Consider the following 24,454-nt stretch of genomic DNA (forward strand, 5'->3'; position numbering starts at 1 on the left):
ATATGTAGCAAGTGCTGGCTTACTTTTGCTGCAAAACAGAGGGAGCAGACACACAGAACATTTGGATCCAGATCTTCTTCCTTCAGGTACCGACTTCAAACACTTTGCAACAGCTAAAGCAGCACAAGGACTCCACATTCAGTTCTGAACTTCTCCCTAACCTTTGTGGTGGCATTAGCATAAGGCAAGGAGACATATTTTGACTCCCATCTGTGCAAATCCTCCCCGCGCTGCAGAATCAACATTCTGTCAACCAATTATTTTATGCTGTATCACAGCACCGGGGTAGGGGGGAGAGATGAGGGGGAATCATCACACCTACAATCAAAAGAGCAAGGTTTTGCAACATAGCATGTACTAAAGATGTCTGTCTTAAGTCAAACTAGCAGCCATATTTTATTCAAGAAGCATGTAAACAAATCTGGCACATTCATTATAAAAAAAAATTGTGTACCTAGCATGTTCATCACATTTCAGATATTCCATTCCTCCCTCCCCACTGAGCTCCATGGAGACAAGTCAATCACAGTTAACCATCTGGTAATCCTTAGCCCAGGCTGTGCAGCTGCTACCTACCATTTTTAATCAGGGCTATGTCTTCCATTCATGCTAAATAGGAGGCATGAACAGCTGCTTGGCCAACACTTTCAAGCAAGCTCTCTCTCTCTCTCTTTAGTATTCCTGGCTTCTCTTCCTTTCAGCTTTACATTTTGCCCATGTTTTACGAGCATTCATTTAAAAAAAAAAAGTAATAGTGAAACAAGAGGAAAACGCTTCTGATCATTAAATCTTTAGAGGGTGTATCTGCTCTAAACAAGGTCTTGGGGGACACAGAGTGCAATCACAGTCTCTGATTTTAGAAAGTAAAAATCAGCATGTCCATGGAAATACACTGTTTGGGTTTTTTTTTTTACCTACAGAGCACTGCAGAAAGGTTCTGTTCAAACTCCATTGCACATTTCAGGTAAAGAAGTTTCAAGTATGTGACAGGTAAAATAAATTTAAATTAAGAATATAAGGATTAATCTTTAAAATGGGTGCAGTAATTCCCTATCTTACAGGAAAGGTTTCCTGTTGGCTTCCCTGTATCCCAGCACCCAAGCAGAAACCTTCCTGCCTCCTGGAGATGAAGGGGAAAAGGGCACATGCCAAAAACTTGTTATCCAAAATCACCACCCAATCAGGCTGTCTCACCTCCTTTGCTCAGATTCAGAGGAGACGCTCCTCTGTGAACCACATCTTAAGCTTCTCCCATCATCCAAAACCCTTCAGGTTTATTTTTGTAGGAAATCCAACTGTTATGGCAACCAAATCTTTTCCAGAGATCTAAATAGTGTAGCATCAACACGACAGTATCCCAGCTGCAACTGCTCCAGAAAGCAGCACGGATCCTGCCCAGGTGATGGGTACCAGCCCAGCTGCACGCTGGGCACACACACACAGTCCCTCCTTCTCTCCCTTGGATGCATCCAGAGCCATGGCTGCAAACATCTTACCACAATAATGTGAAAAAAAGATCAACTTTTATCCATTGCCAGTGACAGATTTGCTGTAAAGTCAGGGAGATGGTCATGGCAATCTGTGGTGATGCCACCTAGTAGGAATGACTCAGAGAGAATCAGAACCCAGCCCAGCAGGATTTCCACATATGGATTTTTCAGGTGCAGACACTTAGGTGTTAGTTGAGCCTATTTGTTTAGGCCAACTCCTCCAGCATAGGTGCTTCTCTAAAACATGTCTTTGCATTTGATTTTCCCGAAATCCTCCTTCAACCACAAGATGTGTTACCTATATTGGCCTTTTAAGGAGAGTGGAATCTTGGGGTATGGAAATCACCCATACACCATGCAACAACAACAGTCACAATTTATACTCCTAGAGCATTAGAGATAGTGTTGTAACACTGCAGAACATTGTTACTTGCTCAGCCTACCAAGACAAAACCAACATGGTCATACTGAAAATAATAATAACAATACTAATAATAGACAAAATGCTATATCCGTTAGAAAACACTGTCTTTATTCATGACGTGTCACTTGAGAGGTAAAACTCTTACATGGGTTAATCAATTAGTTTGCCTTAACAGAAGATAAACAGAAGACATTTTCAGTACTGAACAGTGCATAATAGTTAATGCAATCATGCATCCCTTCGAGCCCACCATGAATTCAGCATTTAACTTCCAAGAGTTTGCCACAAGTAAAAAAATAGAGAAATAAGTTAGATGACAGGATGGTGTTTCATCTTGCAGAGGGAAAATTCCTCCAAAACATAAACATGTCAGGGCAAATTTTAAGAGAAAATAAAAAAAGTCTAGAACTGTGGTAGAAGGACCCTGTGAAAAAATAGCTCTAGGATAGTAAGTGCCATCAAATCGATAAGGTTCACTTCTCTTTATGGCCTTTATGCATTCATACACAGAAAATTACTGCAAACATTCTGCTTTAATGGCATTTTAGTATTTCATCGGGGATAAAAACAGTCTTTGCTGTATCTAAATGTGCAGATTCACTTCAGTTCTTACATCAATCAGACTAGATTGGAAGAATAAAATATGAACACTATGTTAGCCCTTTTGAGAAGACTTCTTTCAACCAAAAATATCCTCCTCATGAGTGATGGACCAATGTATGTACATCTCTAGGCAATGATCAGGCTGAGAGCAGGGAAAATGGGGCAAGAGAGGTGTGCAAAGAAGATAATCAGCCAGTGAAAAGCACGAGTATGGATGATTCCTTGACTGGAATAATAATGCATAATACAGCAGAACAGTATTCTGCCAAAACAACCAAACTAAACTGGAAACGTGCTGTACATATTAAACTGGCCCTTGCTGCCTTCTGCTTGTAGGTCAGTATTCCCAGTCCACAAATTCTGTGTATGTTCTCTGATAACCTCTGATGCACTCCCCCCACTTGTGCATCCCTTCATAGAAGTGAATAAAATTTAAATTTAGGATAGAAAACACAGTAAAAGCCAATCACAAATTTGCATACACTGACAACAGGCACCAGCAAACTAGAGGAGCATTAGAAACCATGAGAGCCAACCCATTTTATGGTACTTGCTCTGATTGTGCCAGCTGCTCTATGGACAACACTGAGAACAACAACGCTTTTCCAGAAGTGATGATGCACAGAAACTCAGGCTCAGCATCTCTTACACAAACTACCACATGCCAAAAAAGTGCAGAAAACACCTCCTGTGACTGAAGAGAAGATCAAAAGATGTCCTCAGTCACTATAATGCTACAAAGTTGTAAAAAGCCCAGCTTTGCAGTCAAATACTCTTACAAATTATCCTAAGCAGCAATGCCCATGCTGTAGCCAGTGGTTGCTATTTCTGGCAGAAAAGCTCATTCTCTGATGACACTGCTGCTACAAAGGGACCATCTTTTCTGGTGAGAAACCACTTCCCTGAGCCTTTGATTTCACTGTTACAAAATGAGGCAACTTTACCCCTTCCCCAAGCTCATGGCTCTTAAACCCCTCGATAGGCAAGTGAAACCAGTGAAGTACCATTAATCCTCACAGCAATTAATTCAGTATGGGGCAAGCCCTGGACAGACACACATCCACTACTGAAAACACTCAGAATGGCTTCACGCTTCCACACAGGCATAAAATGTGCAAATCTATCTCAGATTTTAAAAAGTCCAGTGTGCAAACAGGAGACATGCTGGGATGCTGAGCACAAAACCCATGCAATTAAGGGCTTGGACTTAAAAATTGGAAGGGTTTGGATTTAATAATTCAATCACATGAGGGGGTTTGTCATAAAATAACACCTTCTCTTTGGAAAAAATCCCATTTTTACAGAACATGTTCACAATAAGGAATGCAGTCTTCCTTAGATTTACTCCTGAGTAAAAACCAACTTGGAATCTTTGCTGGTTGAGACAAAACCAAATCAAACCTGCCAGATGTGAACTATAGTAACAGTGGTGGTGATGATTTTGAGTTTGTTTCTTCCCCTCCCCACTAAGTATACTAGTTATGAAACAGAGAGTGAAAGGCCTGAAAGTGAATTTCAGCATCTTCAAGTAAGAAAACAGAATGAACTAGAAATCTGGAAAAATAACTTGTGACTAATATGCAGATTTTATCAGCTTGTGGATCGGAAGCCACAGTTTGCTGGAAGTTGTCTTCTTTTTTTGCTAATTTGCCTCAGATGAAAAAGGCACTTGTGTTCTCTCTAAGTGAATGCTTTGCCTCAGTGCCTTTTGCATCATATGCTCAAGTTAGCAGTTACTATTGATAGAATGGGAAAGAATTACAATTCTTAAGATTTCATAAAAATTCTTCTTAAGCCTAAATGCTGTGGAATTTAATTTATAATTCAGATATTTGCACTCAAACATCAGTTCTGGAACCTTTCGATGCAACATAGATGGAATTTAATTTAAATAAAGGCTGCAGCGGTGTGTGTTCCGGCTGTGGCCCCACCAGAGCCTGCACACAGGCATGAAAGCTGGTGATGACCATAACACAGTGGAAGTGTTCAGGCTATTTTAGGCCAAATGTCCAGTGGGACACGTGAAAACTGCTAATTTGGAAGAAGACAGACATGTGACTTCAGAGAGAGAAGAGAAATGTGCTCTGTGGTCGTTAGCTGAAACCCTGGGAGTATCTGTGTGAGGAGCAGAGAGAATTGGCTTAGCAAGAGGGCAGAGACCATTCCTCACAAGTGAAGGATGACCACACTCTTCATCTCAAGTATTTCTTGAACCCACTAGCTAAGGTATGGGGAGCTGAAATCATCAATCATAGCCTACAAAAGGGGCAAAACCTGTATCACAGTATTAGTTCCTGCAGGACTCTCAACCACAGGTTTCTGCAAGGATCAAACCCCTTGGTTTCCTCCAGAAAACCCCAAACAGACACAAAAACCCCCAAGCCTGGAGAGCATCTCAGAGGGTCTGTGACAGCAGGGACAGATCCCTACCCCAGGTGTCAGTGCAGCACTGGGAGACTGGGGGAGAAAAAGTGCAGGAGATGGTGAATCTGGAACTAGCTCTGTTCCTGCCCTTCCTCCCCTCTGAGTCTGCAGCCACACCACAGGAGATGAGATGTACAACAGGGAAAGTGTAGATAGGGCATTACACTGCCCATTTCTCTGTGTCTCTTTCTACCACTCTGATCTTAGAATTTTTCCAGGCTTTTCAACCAGAAAATGCTAACTATGCCAAACTTTGATCCTATCAGTATAAACACAGAATATAACTGATTTCCATGTTCTTAGGCATGCAATACACTAGAGGCACCACAACTGGGAAGTATATGCATCTAGCCATAGGAATGCCTTTGTTACACTCCAGGACTGTAACTATGAATTAGACCTGGAAACAAAATATCCATATCCTAGGCTTTTTTCTAAAGCACCATGCTATGGATAGAGGCAGATACACGAGCTCACGCAATCTCTTAGACAAAGTGACTAAAGCTATCAAAACATGTATGACCGGGTAAGCAACGTGATACTGTCACTCAGTTAACAACACCACAAATGAGAACGTAACACAGAAAATGTATCCCTGAGGAGTGTGAACATAAGTTAACTCCTTGATGCTCTTCACAATCCATTATCAGCTACAGAAGGCAGGCCATAATATCCAAATCGCCAGCATCAAAGATAAAAGACACGATACGCATCCATAATCAATTTTAATTATAACAATCACCTTGCAAATGGATCAGGAGCTAATTGGATCAATAAGTGAATTCCCATCAAGTGCAATGAGCTGCACGTTCAGCAGGGTAAGTTATACCTTCCTATGGCTACAGAAAGAGAGTTTGTTCTCAGCATTATTAGGACAAGATCACTTTTAAATTGGCTGGAGCTGCAGATCCCAGCACTGCCAGCCCTTTGTGTCCCAAAGGCTCACTGCAAAGGGCAAGCTCTCAGAGTGGCTGCAGAGAGCCTACGTACCCACCGCAGCGGTCTTCATTATAATCGGTATTTGAAGCATAAAACATTCAACAACAGGATATTTTAACTCCTAAAACCAGTCAATTATGTTTGCTGAATTAGACTGTGTGACTGAGTTGGTAAGTGCAATGAAGGAATAAGAGTGAAACAAAAGCCCTGTTTAAAATAGGTCGCTCCTTTAGAAAATTTTGTAATTACACACTGCAAATACATTTGCATGTTCAATGAGTAGTACATGTTTCTTGCGATGAGAAAGCCTAAAAGAGCTTAATCAAAGCCTAGCTTATCAGTAAAGGCTAATTGGCTTCCATAGTGCATCATCCAGCAGAATCTAGCATTAGTGCAAGCTTCGCCAACCATTAGTTGGCAGAAAATCCCAATTTATTTTGATAACAGAGGTCTTACCTCCAGGGGTTTCCATGACCACATAATCAGGTGGTGCATCAGTGGCCCGTCCCATGCCCTCCAGTCAGCATCACCCAGTTAATCAACTCGACAGCCAGGAAAGATGGGAACTGACCATGATGCAAAGTAATTTGGGAAGGAAGAAAGGTACAAGGGTGATACATAATGAGTTGGAATCTTTGTCTTTTAAGAAAGAGTGCAAAACAGAAACTAATTAATAAACCGCCACAAGTAAAGCAACCCAAAAATGCAAAATAATGATGGACTGAAGTTTTCCCTACAGCAAGTTGTCATCTCAGTTTGTGAACTGTAAGGCTGATTTCCCCAGTGCCATGCAAAGAAACAGCCCTTTTTTCTTTTATTTAGACTTCATATTTTAGCTTCTCAGTCTTCTTTACACTAAGTTGGGTTTGCAGGCGAGGAATAAACTTAACCCTTCTATTGCTACACATGATCTGACTGTGCAAAAATGTGGAATTATTCTAGGGAAGCACATCTTAGTGCTTCCAGACTTGGATTTCCACCAAGATGACACATGACAACAAATGACAACATCTACAGAAAGTCAGACTTACGGCGGGTGGGGGTTAAACACATTTTATGTAAAGATGAATTTATTCATATAACACTTCATCTGAAATCATCTTACATCTGTGCCACAACTTGAAATTGTATAGTAGAAAGTATCACGAGATATTATTGGCCTGGTGCAAACCAACAGCAAGGAGCTAGAACCAGAATTTATTGCCATACCAAACCTTCTGTCCAGGAAATATTTACATTTCAATTCAGTGACTAATTCAAGGGTGAAGAATCAAGTCCCACCGGGATCACCTGTAATCATCTTGTGGCTGTGTGCCACCAGGTCACAGCAAAATGTCATCTTCTTCAAGTCTCACATAGCTATCAAAAAGGCAACAAGACAGCTCTGTAAGCATTATACTCATCAATATAGCACTTAATTGCTGAGAACCTGAGCTAATTAGCACTGCTCCACTGACAGCACTGCATTAGGATCCAACCCATCCCCTCCACATGGCACTGCCTGGTGTTGAGAAGGTCCCCACCTCTCATCCAGCACCAGCCAACTGGGTGGTATTGGGGATGACACAAGGCTCATGCCCCAATTGTGTTTGTCATTCAAATCACCCAACTACAAAACTCAACTACAACGGTTAAACACAAGCAAAAACAATCTAATTTTGTGCTTCAGAAGATCAACCAAAAGTCCCCTCACCGTCAGTAAATCCAAGAGCCAGACCTGGGCGATTAGGACCGTGTGTTTCCTAGGTGATAAGCCTTTCATTTTTCTGGAAGACATTTGAAATAGAGCATAGGAAGATTAATCCTCCCCAGAGAAGGGAAAGTTCACTGACTAATTTCTCTTGCATTTAGATGTAATAATTAGGCATATTGATTCTTCTGCTTTGTTCCTTACCATTATAATGAAATAATTAAGACAAGTTCAAGGAAATATTTGAAAGCTCATTTCACATTGTCTCTTCAAACATGGGCCACCTAACTTACGTGCACGCTCAAAGGGAAAAGCAAAGGCAGGTTCTCACCTTATTTATCTCTGTTATTCATCAGGCATCAACTTCAGGCAGCAAAGTGCTGCCTCAGGCTCCACTCCATTTGCTGCCTATCATGGCCATGAACAGCAACACAAATGAGATCCATCTGGTGCGACCAGGACACACATTGCTCTGCTAAGCTCTCACAGCAGCTCATTATCAAGGGAGACTGGAGAGAGGCTGACCCACTCCAAGAGTTATGAAGAAAACAGAGGCAATGTTTGTAATTCCCCTTGTAGAGTCTCGTGGTAGCATCCTTACAAAATACTATGCAAATGTTATTTCCAGTTCAAATGTTTAGGTTTAATATTCTTGGAAGATAATGCTGAACTGTCTAAACTGAAGAGTACGCACGATCTCCACTCTCTCAGACAGCAGCAGGACCAGGTTTTTCAAATACAGGTATGAAATTATTCATGAAGGGTTCAATCTTTGCACCCACAGGGAAAAAATGACCCCCTGAAATAAGTGGTTTGAGGTGTCCCTGATGGTTTTCAGAGATGTACAGCTAGGGTAAATGGATCAGGGTCAGAACTCTGTGCATTGTGCACATCTGCATGGATACTCAAGGAGAGCAGAAACTGGAACAACTATTAGAAGGATGAATGAAGACATTAAATGTAAAAAGTTATGAGAAAAGCCACTTAAACTGAAAAGGATTTTCTCATGTCTAATTCAACATTACTAATTCAACAGTTGATAAGAGTTCTCTGATCTCTCCAGCATGTCTCAGATTTAAATAATTTTCAGCCTTTTTGTATTAAATAGCCTTTCAAATATTAATCTTGTAAAAACACAGGGAAATGCATACACATTTTAAAACTTGCTTGCTTCAAATATACCACTAAGCCAAATGATAAAAAATCATGGTCTCCCAGCCCCTGAGGGGCAAAGCCAATGACTGATAAGAAAGAGATCACTCCCCTAAAAGCATGAAGATATGCTGTCCTGAAATATGACACCAGATGTGTTAGATGTGGATGAGCATTTAGGTCCAAAGTGAGCACTGAACTTTCCAGAAGTGAGGCATTTACTGCAGACTGTTATCACTGGAGTATCCTGACCCAAGAAGTGAAGTCACAGCATTCTCCACCTTCTCTTCACGTAAAACTCAGCCAGACCCTGAGGACTGATGTAGCTCTGGCAGAGTACTAGCTGTTAACATTTAATAGGCGTCTCCTGTATCCAGTGGTCACCCTGACAGCAGGAAACCAACGTTTATGATTGAACACTTCAAACGGAATTCTTAGATGTGGCTACCTCTCAACAGGAGGAAACATCTGAAGAATGTGTTTTTCTGATATTTTTACTCCCTGAGAAATGAAGGGTGTTTTCTGTATGACTCATATCCATGTTTTTCACTTGCGATATTTTTAAACTGAGATCCAGCACTGATTGAAGTGCAAAAAGTATGACTTTTCTCCTGTCCTACCCTGAAGGGCCCTTCAGCCAGGGACAGGTGACAGTAGGAACTAGGAATGGGTCATGTCCAGGTTTATGATGTGGACACAAAGCCTAAAAGAAATACTTTGGAATTTAGGAATGTCAGCCATATGTGAAAGCTAAAAGGTTTAATGATGAAGAAGTACATAGACCCATTTCCTATGAGAATGGCACGTATATTTGAAAACAAGCAGATAAACCCACCCACAATAAGGGCCCCTTTCTCTTCCCTCCAGCCAAAAGTATCTTTACAGTGCAGATGAGAGCTAAATTTAAAAAAACAGTAATTAATCAAGTACACAATTCAAGGAGATATTCTCATGACAAGTGATCCAATGCATATTGTTTACATGAATTTCCTCTCGCTGCACATTCCTTCCCAAATTCAGAGGCTTATATGAGGGCATCATGGAGAAACCCCTGCCTGTGGTAGCTGCACACAGACTGTGCGGGTCTGAATTGTCCAGGCCTCAAAGAGTCAAAAGATGCAGAAAAAAATCACAATGAATAATGATAAAAGAGTTTCAACGCTTTGAAACTGCTCCCCAGAGTCCATCTTCTCTTTCAGCTTGGAGAAGGCTGAAGGGCTCCTTGCTAGAGCAAGGCTCACCATGAAATCTTGTTGGCTGGGCTAAAATGTCTTTAACATCAGGCCAATGTAAAAGCTGCCTTTCTTTAAATACAGTTTAGTTTCTTTAAAGCATCATTCGAGAGACCTAAATGCCAGCCTCGAGCCTAGACACAACTAACTGTTCAATTGAAAATCATGGGCAAGATTTTGCTCTGGGCAGGAGGAGTTTGATAATGGTTTTGCGAAACATTTTTTTATGCAGGAACAAGAAAGAAGAGGAAGGTTGAGGCAGAAGAACCACACAGTCAGTCAGAACAACAATAAAACCTGGAAACTTGAGAAATTATAAGAGAGGGGCTTCTGCCCAGCCAGGGGGAAGAGGGCTGCAGACAGTGTTGCTCATGGGACACACAAGCACACCAGGCTCCTCTGTACTGCCAGTTTGAATAAACAGGAGTGAATCACCAAAACATCTGAAGCAACTTCTTCTTTTAAAAGAATAACCTGCAAAGCACTGAAAACCTGGCTAATGATTAAGATCAAAAGGGGTAACGTCAACAAAGAAACCCATTCAGTCTACACAAAAATGTCTCCAGCTCTCCAAGCAACAGGGAATACGATGTTTTCTTTGCAGTAGCCCAGAACTGTAGAAGATACAGAGTTTAAATACATTTCCATTCAGATAAGTTATCTCTTCCCCTCCCCACCAGCAGCTTTTAAAAGATGCATCTTGAACTTACAGCACTGGAGGGTTTTTTCTTCTCAAGATTTTTAATTCACTGGCAACATAAAGACCTTTAGCAATTTACAGTGTGAAGAGCACTTTCTCTTCAGATTGCCCTGCTTTGAGTCAGTTTGTACATTACGGTTACTTCATTACTTACATTGCATTACACAGGGGCAGACGAAGCAGCCTGCACATCTCTTGCAGCAGATGTGCCCCGGGGCTGGCACGAGCCAGATAAATAATAAATTCCCAGGGCCCCACATCAGGAGCAGAGACTGGGCTGCTTTACCCCAACTGCCCCTCTGCAGTGCTGAGCCAGATAACCCACCTCTTACCCTCCTGCTAGCTTGAAAATGGGGTAAATTGGAGATATACTGCAAAGGAGGCAGCCACATCATCAGGCTACACTAATCAAGGTGTTGCAATTAGCAAAATTAAAAAAAAAACCAGAAAACAAACCAACCAACGAAAGAAATCAACAAAACAAAAAACCCCAAACCTGTGGGAGACATCCAAATTCTGTTGAACTATGAAAGGAACACTAGAAGAACCAGAATATATTCCTTCCTGCCTCTTGCCACGATGGCCTCAGCTATTTGTCCTCCTGTGAGTCAGAGGGATGCAAGCCAGACTCCTCAAACCTTGACACCATGCTCCCTCATGTAGTTTTGGTGACAGTTGCACCAGGGGTTGAGTCATAAATTTCAGGTTTAGCAATCGTGACCAAGCAATGCACAAAGCTTTTACCCCGTTACTCAGTTTTTGCCTAACAAAATGGCATCTGGTCCAGAAAATCTTTAGACACATTCAAAGCATAATGTTCCCACAGCTTGTTGCCTAATTCCTGACTGCTGCTTCTGCGAGATGCCTCTTTTCCATGAGCCCTTTCTATCTCTACATGCTACACATTGGCTTCAAACATCACAGACAATATAGGTGGTAAAAACCAGAATAGACTGCAAGAACCTCACTTTCCTCTTTGAAGGCACCTGTGCTTTCTTGGTAGGGTAGTGAGCTGATGCAATTGCAGGAGGCCAGTCTATAGGGAATACGTGTGCACTATACGTGGCACGTTGAATCTGATTTCACTGCATACCACCATATGGAACAGAATCTCAGCGGCATCAAACGTTTACCTAAACTCCATTAATGTCTTCTGCAAGCCAATATTTATAGCATACACACCAGTAGCTGCTGTCAGAGTGTGTATAAATGTTAAACTGAACTGTTAAAGAAACATAATGACAGATGTAGAGATGCTGAAGAGTGCAATCTATTCTAATTTATGATAATTTATTTCCATCATCTGGAGCCCTATTCAGAAGAGAAAGCTGAATGCATCCCAAAGCGCATCACGGGGTGGAGTTTAAAAATCCCCAGGAAAAAAAAAAAACCAACAAAAACTCTTTTAAATAAAGCAAGAGTACTCTTGTCCTAACACCCAGGACATGCTTAGCAATCTCTCTGTGCAGAAGCAATACAGATGTGAGGTACTCAAGTCCTGCCTCCTGGCAGCCCAGTGACATGCAGGTTTTTAAAGCAAGTTGTGAATAGCTGGGAACTGTTTGTCCCGTGAGAGATGTCTGATCATTGCTGAGTCACTACTTTTGGGGGACTAAACTGCGTAATGAACATTTATGAGCTCTGTCAGAGCCTCTCCAGCTGCATGAACAACCAACACTGCTGCACCCACGGGTGGCCAGAACTAATGAGCACATAAACAAAGAGATGGAAAACTTTTTTTAGAAATGAGTGACCTATGCCATGGTGAGCTATGGCAGAAAGAGCTTTTCTGTTTCATTAATCAGCAGCACAGTCTATGCTGGATCAGTTCTGCCATGAGATCCAAACCCCGCCTCATTCTACTGTTGCTGTTGTTCTGCTGTGAAAACCAGGATGAAGAGGATGGAAAAAAAAGGGAGGGGGAAATAGCAGTGACAGCACTTGGTGACAGCACTCGGTTCCCACAGTGGGGACCACCACTTGGCTGCAGAGGACCGCAGGCAAGGATCTCATTTTCATGGCATCACCCCTCCCTGGGAAGCGCCGTAATGCGCGCGGCGGCGGCAGGAGGCTTTCTGCCCCGTGGCACAGCCAGTGTCCCCTGCATATGTCGGCCCGCCATGAAGCCAGCTCCTGCTGCCTGCCAGGGCCTCACAATCTGGACAGGCACAGATTTTGTGCTGGAACAGGCGCCCTCTCTGCAGAGCTGCCTGCCACGAGTTACAGGCTGCCACGGCAGCAGCGGGACCGCGCGCAGCCCATGGAGCCAACGCAGCAAAACAAGGAAGCTTAGGAATGCTGATTCTCTGCTAAGTGGACTGTGATGCCTCAGTGCAGCTCCGGAAAACTCCACCTTTGGCGCCAAAAAAGGGCAAGGCACACAGTATACACATAGATTACAACACCAGCTTGCGCACATTGACATAGAAGTCAGATTACAATTGTCCACCAAAACAATTTTCTAAATTTTAGATGCACTGTCTTGTTCAAAAAAAGTTGTCATATCTCAAAAAATGTTGACTCTTTTTTGCAAATCCCATTGCTAAGGGCTTGCAGCATCTACCCTGGAAGCATCACTGCTGTGCCATCAAGGTGTTTGGGTTGGCCCCTCATACTGCCCCTGCTCTGGAAATCAGGTGCCACAGCCAGACTACACCATTCCAATGGGCAGCAAGGCCGCCATCATCAATTCCTCCAGAAAGAGTTAGCCTGGGCCATCACAGCAGGCTGTGCAGAGGAGAAGGAGAATATGACCTGACCACCATTTTTGTACTGAATATTTCTTTACAGAAATATTTGCTGCTGAAATGTTGTAGTTTCTGGCACAAATATTTCTTCATTCATGATCTCACCGCGATGCTGGATTTCCAAGAAAATTTACATTAAAATTTATCTTTCCCCTAAGGAAATGAAATTTCTTTTCCCAAATCAGCTCTACCAATGACTCTTTTTGATGTAGCAATGACAGATTCTTCTCTGACGTCTTAGGTACAGCCCAAATCACGAAGAATAAATATTCCACATGATCCTCAATCATCTGCCCCAGCCTATAATCCATGAGGAAACTCTCTCTAATACCATTCCTTGCCATGAACACACTGCATGCTTCCAGTTCACTTCTCTCCTCCTGCCAACACAGAAGCCCAGCCACAAACACCACAGGGGAAACAACGTGTAACCATGTCTTATTTGAAGACTTTTCCACACACTTAGAAATGGGCTGTGTTGGGGCTGCTTGGCTGCACAGAAAGGCAGCTGCTGCCAAACACTCCCAAACCAGGCACTTGGCCGGGACCAATCGATGGATGTGCCCAGTCAACATCATACAGCGTTGCTTCTGCTCTCTGACTGAAGAATCAAAGTTTATTAATTATTCCACTTGAAATTAAAACTGTTTTGCAATAAAATCTCCACTCTTGGCCTCAACCCTCTCAGTGAGTAAATCCATCAAGGAAACTCTTCTCGCAGCACCGTTCACAGAAGTAGATTAAAAAGAGGGAGACAAAATGTTCGGAGAGAAGCTCTGCTGAGCCATACTCGTGAGTAATCTCACTGTCCACATGCCTGTGGTCACCAGTTGGAAAAGGCAGCTTGCAATGCGCTCGGTACTTGGCAGTGTGCAGCTTTTGCACTTTTATCCATCCTCAAATGCATCCTTGTGTCTGCATGCAAGATTAGAACAAAACGCTGCTACGACACAACAGCACACACCACGTATATCAGCTTGCTGAGATCAAAGGCACACAGCAGCAAAGAATTTAATTAAAATGTTAAAATTAAACAGGAAGGCATCCATTGTTTAATTTTTTGGCAGGCGTGCTCTTTCAAACCGGGACCTAATTCCATTCCAGCATGCTGACTGCCCTTGGAGATGGCAATCAGGAGAGCTCTGCCGGATTTATCGGCTGCTGGATTCGGCGGTGGGGGAATCCCACGCTTGCTTTGGCTTTCAGGCACAGTCCCTAAAAAAGCACTTGGAGAAATGGCTCAACTTCAAAGGATAATTATTGCAATATACATATTCTGCAGTAATAAGCCAATTTTCAGTATCAAACCTAAGCCCACTGGGCTGTGCATGAGATACCCCCCTGTTGGGACTGTAATGGGGAATGATACCCACAGGGGTGTGACCTTGCCATAGTCAACTGCTTCAAGCCACCCCTCTCTCCATACAAAGGCTGTTTTAAATGGGGAACAAAACTGATACAGAGCAATAAGTTTTTGTGTGCAACACGGCCTCTGCATGGGAGGAGCAGGGGTAAGCAAAGATGTGGTTTGAGACTCACACACAGATGGGGGACTTGTTTGATTTTGCTTCAAGCATACCTCCAGCACACAGCCAGGGAGAAGATTTTCTGAAAACAGTTCAAGCAAGGCTCAAGTTTGCTTGTTAAATAACTGTAAGATATTTCCTGGCATCCTGAGGTATTTTGATTTGAATGCTTGAGGCAGCCATAGGCCCTAATAGGGCCCACTTCAGGGAGGCTGAACCAAGAAGCCAGTTGTCTCCTTGGTTTTTGGGAACCTAGCAAGGAAGATTTTGCTACTTCTATAGTATTATTTCGGACATCACAGAGGCTTTTCACCTAATATTATGAAGATCATCAAATGCAGTGTCAAACATGGAGTTCCAATACAAACACCCAACATGCATGTGACAAAGGATTTGAACTGAGGCTTATCACTTCAAGCCAAAGACACTTTGGATTTGCATCACCTGAGAAATTCCACATGTGGGCAGAGCATTAACATCAGGAAAAGGGAAGACTAAGGACTGACACAATAAACTTCTCTTTGAAATTCAAAAGGTTACTGAAGAGGTGTTACTATAAATTACTTCCTGATGTATCAATGATCTTGCCCATGTTGGGCAACAATTCTTTTTGAAATCTTCTGGGCAGACTTTCACCCTCAATACTTCAGGTTTTTGAGTACTTCTAGCAAATATTCAGTACAGGCTGTTTGCAGCAGGCTCTGGTATTTCTCATAGAATAAAGATCAAGTTGACAGGTCGGGACTTTTGCAAGAGAGCCAAATCAGATTTATTTCTGACAGTGGGTCTGGGACTGTACACCTCTCATCTCAAAATGTATAACACTTCATTGAAATCTTCCTGCTTCAGCTTTTCTCCTGCTTCCTTAACATGGGGAAACAGGAGACTACGTTCCCAATGTACATCTTAGTGATCAGGATGCTTACTGGGCTCTTCTTATCAGAGGCATTTCCAATCCCCCAGCAAAAGCCCTCTGTGTAGAGTATCATGGTTTCTGATCACTCTGAAAACATCCTCACTAACTTCTGCCTTGTGCTGTCCCTGACAAACGGGGGCTGGGACATCTGCACCAGGACTTATCCAGGAACAGGAGCCCACAGAGCTCCCCCCAGCGTTTATCCCAACCTCCAGGAAGAAGCACTTTCTGCTCCCCACAACATTAGCCCAGTAGCTCCCACAGGCTCTGCCTCCAACACAGCCTTCTCCCAGATGCTAAGGCATTTTGGAAAAGGTACAGACAGAACAGCTTGCTCAGGAAACACATTTATCTACCCACCAGAACATCACAAACAAAGGATAGGTAAAACAGTAAAGGGCAATGAGCATATTACTTCAGCCTTTTCTGACCCATTTTCCTGGATCTTGCATTTACCCCATTGCTTTAAGGACCAAATTTGGCATTATTCTTGTGAGACCTTTCTGCTTTGCTCTCCACACTGAGGTCCATAACATTTGCTTCATGCCACAGATGGCTGCTCATCTGGAAAACCCCCTCTCCTGAGGGGCCACATCAGTCTAATCCTCTGCTGATCCTTCTCCCCTAGCAGCATTATGAAAATATTCCACCGCGGCGGTAACCGAGCTGTCCGACACAAGACTCCCTGTTCCATCTCATCACAACCAACCCCAGAGCCTGACCCACAAGAGTTCTCACCTCACTGTCCATTCCAGCTTCGGCTTGAGCACTTTGCAAATGCAAGCAAACACTATATGCAAAAATCTTCTGGTGCATGTGCTCACGGATGTGCACAGGCTGCTAATGAGGGAACACCTAATATTTCTTGTTTATACAAAATGTCCTTAGAGAATACTTCCTTACTTAAATGAACGTTGTACACCAAAGCCTTTCAATGCCATAAATAGTACAGTTATAATAATTGGAATCCCTACCATTTTATGAGATTTAAGCTTTTCCTTAAGAATGGGAAACACTATAAGCTTTTCTAACCAAGTGAAGTCTTCTGAATGGGAAAACACTGCTTCCAAAGACAAACCTGAGAAGTCTCTATCATGGCCAGAAGATAAAATGCTCAAATTAAAGCAAAACCTTACAGTTTGCCTATATTCAGTATTCTTTTGCTTTTGCCAAAAAGCAAGCAAGCTGTCACCTTAGCAACTATGTCACACTTTGCAGCACATATGCCACTTTGAACAAACACCTTAAATGCAGCACCTCCACACTGTATGTTCCTTTCTATAATGTTCTTAACAGCACTCTGTAGATCCCCCCTGAGAGTCAAATCCATGAAGACCCCTCTGGCAGTTGCTAGGCTGGACAGACAGACAGACAGCTAAGTGCTGTTTTCCACACTGCACCCCAGGACCATAGTAAGGCAGAACCACTTTTATTTGGTGCCCAAGGGGACAGCTGAGCTTGCAGAGGTGCCACCACCAGCCCTGTGCAGAGCCCAGCATTACCTGCTTTCTGCCTCTCCCATTCCCCTGTGTCAGGAGAAGGTTCTCTCCCCTGGAGCAGAGTGGAGAACTTCAGTAAGCGACCAGGACGACTCCTGCCCCTTGGGATCACACAGAGTGCCATGAATCCTGGTTAAGCCAGAGACCAGAGCATCCAAATGATGGAAGAGTTTTATCAGAAGCACCTCCAAGCCTGTCCTCCCTTGTCTGCAACATCTGAATCCAGAGATGTCAACATGCAGGGCTTTTACCCGGGGCTCCAATTATGCAGATGCTGATTTACAGGAGTGATGACTGAAACATTGCCCTCATAAAAATTGTCAAGGAGACTTTAACTGTGTTTGTCTAATGGCAGAACCCTCTATCTCCACACATCTTCTTGCTAGTTTGAAAGTCAGATCATTTTTGTTCCTCTTGTCATAGAAACCTGGTTTGCATATATAATCAAATTTAGCATTAATGAGTCTCTTTCCTCATCTTCTATTCCTAATGCTTCAAACAGCCACATTTGGATAATGGCAGCCATCAAAATTGCTTACCATGAGACTTTACCAGTTTCACTCAGGTATTTCCACAGCAGCAGCACATAACTCCAAAAAGTCCTTCCTCCTGGAGCCCTGTCTCTCAACCATATGTGCTAATTCTACACAACTATTTTATACCAGGTCACACTCTGGGCTGCTTGAGAGTCACCAGGATTTAAATTAATTGTTAGGCAACCTTTTAAAATAAGCTCTTCCACAACCAAAACACAAGCCTAAGTGGAAAATGGTCGGCACTTTCCAGATGAAAGATGTCATTTATTTGCAATGTGGCCAGGCACTGCTGACCTTTTATCTTTCCCTGTACCAGAATTTGTACTATTTTAACAGCAACTTTGATGAGCACAGTTCTCAGTTTCCAAGAAGATATGCATGCAGATAAACATGCATGTGAACAGCAAAGCAGCCAGCTCTCTGCAGACTGTGTAAATCCATGGGATCACAAGACAGATTTCCTGCTCTTTCACTTGTGTTCTGGCTTTTCAGTCTTTAGAGCTTGCATCCTTCTTCCGCTACCTTGATCTAAAACCATATGGTTTATCAAAAGCAGAGGTTTCAGAATCACAAGATTCCCAGAAGTTGCAACTTTCAGACCACAAGGTATAACACCACGTGGGCACTGTTAGTGCTTCTGCTGCCTTTACCCCAGTCCCACTGGCAAAGTTACATATGGCTTTCACATCTGCCTTCAGTCAGACTACAAAAACTTTTCAGTTCCTTCCTATCACACATGACAGAGCCTGATGTCTAATGGCAAAATCCACCTCCCAGTTCTTCCTAATAAAAATAACTTGTCCAGCAGAGTTCCCTACCTGCAGATTACCGATGCCCTGGTGTGTGCTCAGAAGTTGCAGGTGCAAAGCCAAGGACTGGTGAAGCCTGTTGGCTCAGGTCTCTTGGACACTCACATCCCGTTGGTTCACCGTGGCAATTTTTGCCTGTACAGAGCTGCAGTGTATTTTGCATGCATTATGCTAAGCTGCCTATAAGAAATCATCCAATTAATGACAGCTTACAGAGAAGGGTTAGTTACACGGTAATTATCTTTCTAATATTAAAATACCATAGAAATGGATTTACATTTTTTGATTAAGTGGCACATGTTTTATTGACCTGACACTACATATACAAGACTTTTGAGGTAGCAACTGGGACCAGGTTTCAAGAACAGCTAAGTATCCCAAGGCAGGCATCAAAGAACTGACAATACATTTTTAACATGTTTGTGTATCTTACACATCAAGATGGATGGTCTGAACACCAAATGCAGAAACTGATCCTGGCACTGTATAAGCAACATCAGCAGGCAGTAAGAAATATTACTTTTTTGAAGGCTTTTCTTTCAATATGAGGGTAGAGAAGATCAAACACTCAACTCTTCCACCCTGCATCCATGGAGCATTAAGCTTCAGCAAGGTTACCCTGCTCCATCACCTAAAGTCTCTGCCCACACCAGAGTAGACAGCAGCCTTCTGGTTAAACAAAAAAACAAACATAAGCAAATGTGATGAAGACTATGAAGCAACTATAAAATATTTCAGGCCCATAATAAACTATGCAGAGCAAACTACTAATCACACATGCTTTCACGCAAGCATTACCTTCTTATTTCTTTTCCATTTATTTTTGGCATCTCAAGATATTTAGGCTTTTCTAGGGTACACTTGAAAACATGCAGCTACTTATGTCCATTCATATGCATGCAAATATAATCCAACAAAAGCACCATGGCCAGATGAGCAATCAGCACTACGACAAAAGACAAGACTTATCATCAGTCTTTCAAGACTCAGATTCCCTTTGCCTCCCAAATACGCATCTGTTTGCAAGGCAAGGGGTGCTAACCCTTTCAGAATCTATACAATCAAAGCAAGCTTGACTCTTGCCAGGCAGGCAGCAGCCTGGCCTTTTTCCTGTCTCACCAGTCAAATGATCACAGTGTGAAGGCAACCAAGCAAAGCAAGGTTAGCTCAGTCCATGTACACTACACACAGATTTTTCAAACCACCTTTGTACAATTTCCACCAGAGATTTGATGTCCAAAGGCCCTGCAATGCTTTGGAACTCCGTGGCACATCCCATGAAGATACTCATGAGCAGTGATGAACTCCACTCATGCAATGTCTGGAATGTATTTTTTTCTGCACAAGAATTAAAACAATTCCTCAGACACATTTGGGTTCACCGATCACCCTAACGTCCACTTCCAAGTTGTCCTATCAAGAAAACCCACAGTGTCCATGAGATCTGTCCTGCAACATAAATGATTTACATGTGCCCAAATAAAAACAGCACCGGCTTAGACAGAGTTACTGTGTGGCCTTTGTGCCAAAAACATCCCTCTGTTCTGCCCATACCAGACCAGACAGGGCTGCAAGCTGGTGGAGCAGGGAGCTCATTGCAAGGTATTTTAAAACACCAACCTGTAGATAATCATCAAGGCAATCACAGCACCTCCTGACTGGCAAAATGGTGGAGTTTCTACATCCTTGCTATTTATGATGGAATACATGGAAAGGCATTAAGGACAGCGCTGCAGCTCCTGTTACTTCACGTGGAAACAGGACAAATATCAGGTTGCTTTGGGTTTGCAGGAAGAAAGTTGTTTGTGGCAATTCACAGAGGTAATTAAAAACCGCAGCCCAGGGATACAAAGTTTCCATTTCTACAAAAATATATTTGCCGGTAACAACCTGATTACACCAGGTAGTTCCTATACCCACCACACTGCAAGGGCAGAGCCCTGCTTTTCACTTAATTTCCTTTTCTAGGGCTCCAGAGAGGCAGCAACTGCAAAACAAATAGACCAAAAGTGACAAACTTGCTTTGTCTTGCTCACTTTTTGTGGACCCCAGTAAAAACAGTCTAAACACATCAGAGAGTTGCAGGACTGAAATTAATCCAGGGAGACAAATGAACATATTTCTTCTCTTTCATCCTTCCTTATTCATTATTGTCAGGTGCATGGATAAGAGAATCATTTCTCAAGTGAAGTTGTAAGAGTGTTTGTGACATTGCTACTAGTTGTAGTGCCACAGTAGATTATCATGAGAAATCAGCTTCAGAAGAACACTCTTCTCATGCAAAGATCTGTGGAGTAACAGCCAAGGGAATAAAAAGAAGCAAGAACAAATACAGCTTTTAAACAGCTCTTCCCTGCCCCCAGCACATGCCATGAAGCCAGAGTTGACTCAAAGCTGGAAACACCCAGGGCTCACCCAGTACAGCTGTGTGTAGTTTTCCAAGCTCAGATTTGTGATCCACAAACTTTATTGCCAAGGTAGAGTTCAAAAAATGCAACTTCTGCTTACTTGCTGCAAGTCACTCCTTGGACTTTTTTCCTTCTCTTAACCTTTCCTGGGCTTGAGCCAATGTTGCCTCTTAATGGCTTCTAAATGCAATTTCTTGGCTGAAAATAAGATTACAGAGTACATGGGAAATGCAAATGAAAACATATTACAGTGCTGTGAATATTCAAGAATCATTCTTATCTCAGCAGCTTCTCTCTGGGTGTTAGGTGACAGTCAAAGCAGGAGATTGAAGAAGGTCAGATAAGGTCCCTGCTGCTCAAGATAGAGGTCCATGATGCCTGAGCCAGACTTCAGGCAAACTGGCATCCGCACACAGATTAATTCTTCAACAGTTACAGTTTCACACCTGAGAAACCTACAGCCACCTCAGTTGCCTCCAGACCTGCAAATGTTTGCACTCACAAACACACAAGTTTCAACAGCATCACTGTACAAGAGGTTTATGAATAAAGACATGCTCACCCCAGAACCACTGTGAGCCAACCCAAACGAGAGCACAAATTCAAGGCTGGACTGCCTGGACCAGCTGAGGACATTTTCAGCCTGCACCACCTCCACCCTACCAGCCTTTCTGAGGAGCCCCCACAGCTCTGCCATCTGTGCTGCAACACCACAGAGCCTCCCCCCAGGCACGAGAGCCACCCAACACCCAGAACTGCTGCGTCACCAGCTGGGCTATGAACTTTATTTCTCTGCAGATGCAATCTAGGACTCAAGTGGGAGGTGTTAAAGGGTGTAATTTGACTGTTCTGACCAAGTGCAATGAGGTCTGCAAGGCTGCCGGGGGACATGGAAGTGGACACAGAATTGGCTGGAGCATTTGGTCTTCTTTTAAAGTTTAAAATTATGATTAGGCTGATAAAAGGAGTTTGAGGGAGAGATGGACAGTTAGTCAAGACCAGAGATGGTAGGGAGAGGTAGAATAGCAGTTGGGAGGCATGGTAAGAAGAGAAAGAAGATGGGAGCAACAAGATTAATTGAACAGAGATGGAATTTGCGTAATCCAAAAAGCCTTTCAAGTATATTAAAAAAAAAAATCTGAAACATCATACACTAAAATATGCTTAATTCTACTTACACATACATGTCAAAAGGAGAAAAAGTAATTTCTCAGATCATCTCAAATGTTAACACACTCTGCACCCTTGTCCCACATTCCCATATTGCCAAGGACGGGCACACCTTGGCCGTGTCAGAAGAGCTCTCTTTACATACCGTGTGTGCATGTACATGTACACAGACAAGCCATGTGCACTTAAACCAGCCAGAAGAGTTCTACACGTGGCTTCCAACCATGACAAAGGCAGCTTTTGTATTTGGCTGTTGGAAGAAGTTACAGACCCAGGAAACTGCCAGGAGAAGAGTTCCCACTCACTGTCCCTAGGACGTCAATGCACCGACCGGGGCCAACAGCTTCCTTGAGGGCACAGCCCATGCCCACCAGTACAGAGCCCTTTCTGGAAGAGCTTGCTTCCCAATTTCCACCAGACATTGCCTCATCAGGCAGACAGCCAAAAGACCATACTCCCAGTGACTATTTGCCATAGGAATAGCTTTGCTCCCCATTCTTCTGCCCCACGGCGAGCGCTGCAGAGTGGCTGAAGCACCCTCAGATCAGTGGCTGGGGCTCAGCCCCCGGATGTCCTGACTTCTCCTTGAAGCAGGAGCAGCAGCACCATGTGGGTCTGTGGAGTTCTGGGCTAGGAATGAAAGGGACCTCGTCCATCCATCCAGCACTACATGCAGGTGACCCCATTGTGGGGCCACCTCATCCCAGGCCCATGGCTCCACCACATCCTCATCACCCAGCTCCATGGGACCCGGTGCTTCGAGGAGCCCAGTGGGGAAGAGAAGCTGCTGCTGGTGAGCAGGACAGGGTCCGGGGCGAGCAGCTGCCCCCAGCACGCCAAAACACCCCCTGGCAGGCACCCCGCGGCCGGGCTGCGCGGGGCGGGTGCGAACATGTGGATAAACGCACCCGCACGGGGACGCGCCCCCCAAAATACGCGGCTTACATAATTCCCCAGCCAGTCGGCGTTAGGGGAATGTGATTAATCCTCCATGACATGTTCTGAACTTTCCGTTCAGAGAGGCTCTCTGCTCCCGCAGACCTACTGGCGATGGATGTCATTTGACCTGCAGACTTCACTACGAATGAGCATCAGAGCAACACACAGTGACATTGCTCCGCACACCAATTATCTGCCTCCTTCCCCGCTCGGCCCAGAGACAAGTTTGCTAAATGCATAATGAGGATTTTATTTTCCTCGCTTTTCTCTTTTTTTTTTTTAATTCGTTTACAGCCAGCACAAGGATGAGGGGGGGCGCACCCACAAACCAGCCCCAGCCCGCCCGCCGGCCACAAGCGCTGTAGGACGCGAGTCTCCAGCCCCGTGTCCCTGTTCCAGCCCCCGCGTCCCCTGTCGCCAGCCCGGCCCAGCTCCCACCTGTTCCGCGGGGCGCGGACTTTGGGGACAGCCCCCCCGACACCCCCCACGCCTCGGACTCACCCACTCGAGCACCCGGAGGAAGGCCAGCGGCTCCTTCACCACGCGGAAAGTGCCCGCGGAGGCGAGCTGCGGGCAGAGAGAGAGAGACAGACAGAGAGAGAAGGGTCAGCACCGCGCCCGCTCCGCGCTCCCACACCGCGCACCGCCCGCGGGGCTCCGCGTACCTGGTCCACCGCCTCCATGGCGCCGCAGCCCCGCGGAGCGAGCCGAGCGGCCGCGGAGCCGAGCGGAGCGGAAGCCTCCCGCCCGCCAGCCGGATGCGCGGCGCTGCCCCCGCGCAGCCGGGCGGAGCAGCCCGGGCGGGCCCGCGCCCCCCGGCACCGCCCCGCGGAGCCGCCCGGCCCCCCGCCCGCTGCCCCCGCGGAGCCGCCCGGCCCCCGGCAGCCGCTCCGGCACTTTTTGGATCGGCGTTAATTTTTTTTTTTTTTTTGGTTCCTTTTAATTATTATTCATTTTTTAAATTCAGTATGTATTTTTTAATTAGTATTGCTTTTTAATTAATATTATTTTAAAATATATATATATTTTGAATTATTATTTCGGGACGGGAAAGAGAAGGAAGACGTCGGGGAAAATAATAAATAAATAAATTTAAAAAAAAAAAAAAAAAGAAAGAAGAAAACAAACTGCCTCCTCACCGCCCGCACAGAAACTATTCATATTTTAAGGGATGGCACCCACCACCCCCTGTCCTTCCGTCCCCTCTCGCCCTCCCGGGACGAACTCGCCCGCCGCCCCCGCGGCCACAG

General features: G+C 44.1%; 1 protein-coding gene across 1 annotated transcript in view; it reads right to left on the bottom strand.

Moving 5' to 3' along the window:
* Positions 1-23,978, bottom strand: part of SYNPR (synaptoporin) — a 103,184-nt gene extending 79,206 nt beyond the window's left edge. The window contains exons 1-2 of the mRNA XM_018068403.2: positions 23,870-23,978; positions 23,706-23,771 (exon numbers count right to left, since the gene is read on the bottom strand). Coding sequence (XP_017923892.1) covers positions 23,706-23,771; positions 23,870-23,887 — 84 coding nt within the window. The 5' untranslated portion in view covers positions 23,888-23,978. The remainder of the gene's footprint in view (positions 1-23,705; positions 23,772-23,869) is intronic.
* Positions 23,979-24,454: the final 476 nt, after the last annotated feature.

This window comes from Manacus vitellinus, unplaced genomic scaffold (genome assembly GCF_001715985.3).
Source record: "Manacus vitellinus isolate BGI_N305 unplaced genomic scaffold, ASM171598v3 scaffold_14_pilon, whole genome shotgun sequence".
Classification (NCBI taxonomy): domain Eukaryota; kingdom Metazoa; phylum Chordata; class Aves; order Passeriformes; family Pipridae; genus Manacus; species Manacus vitellinus.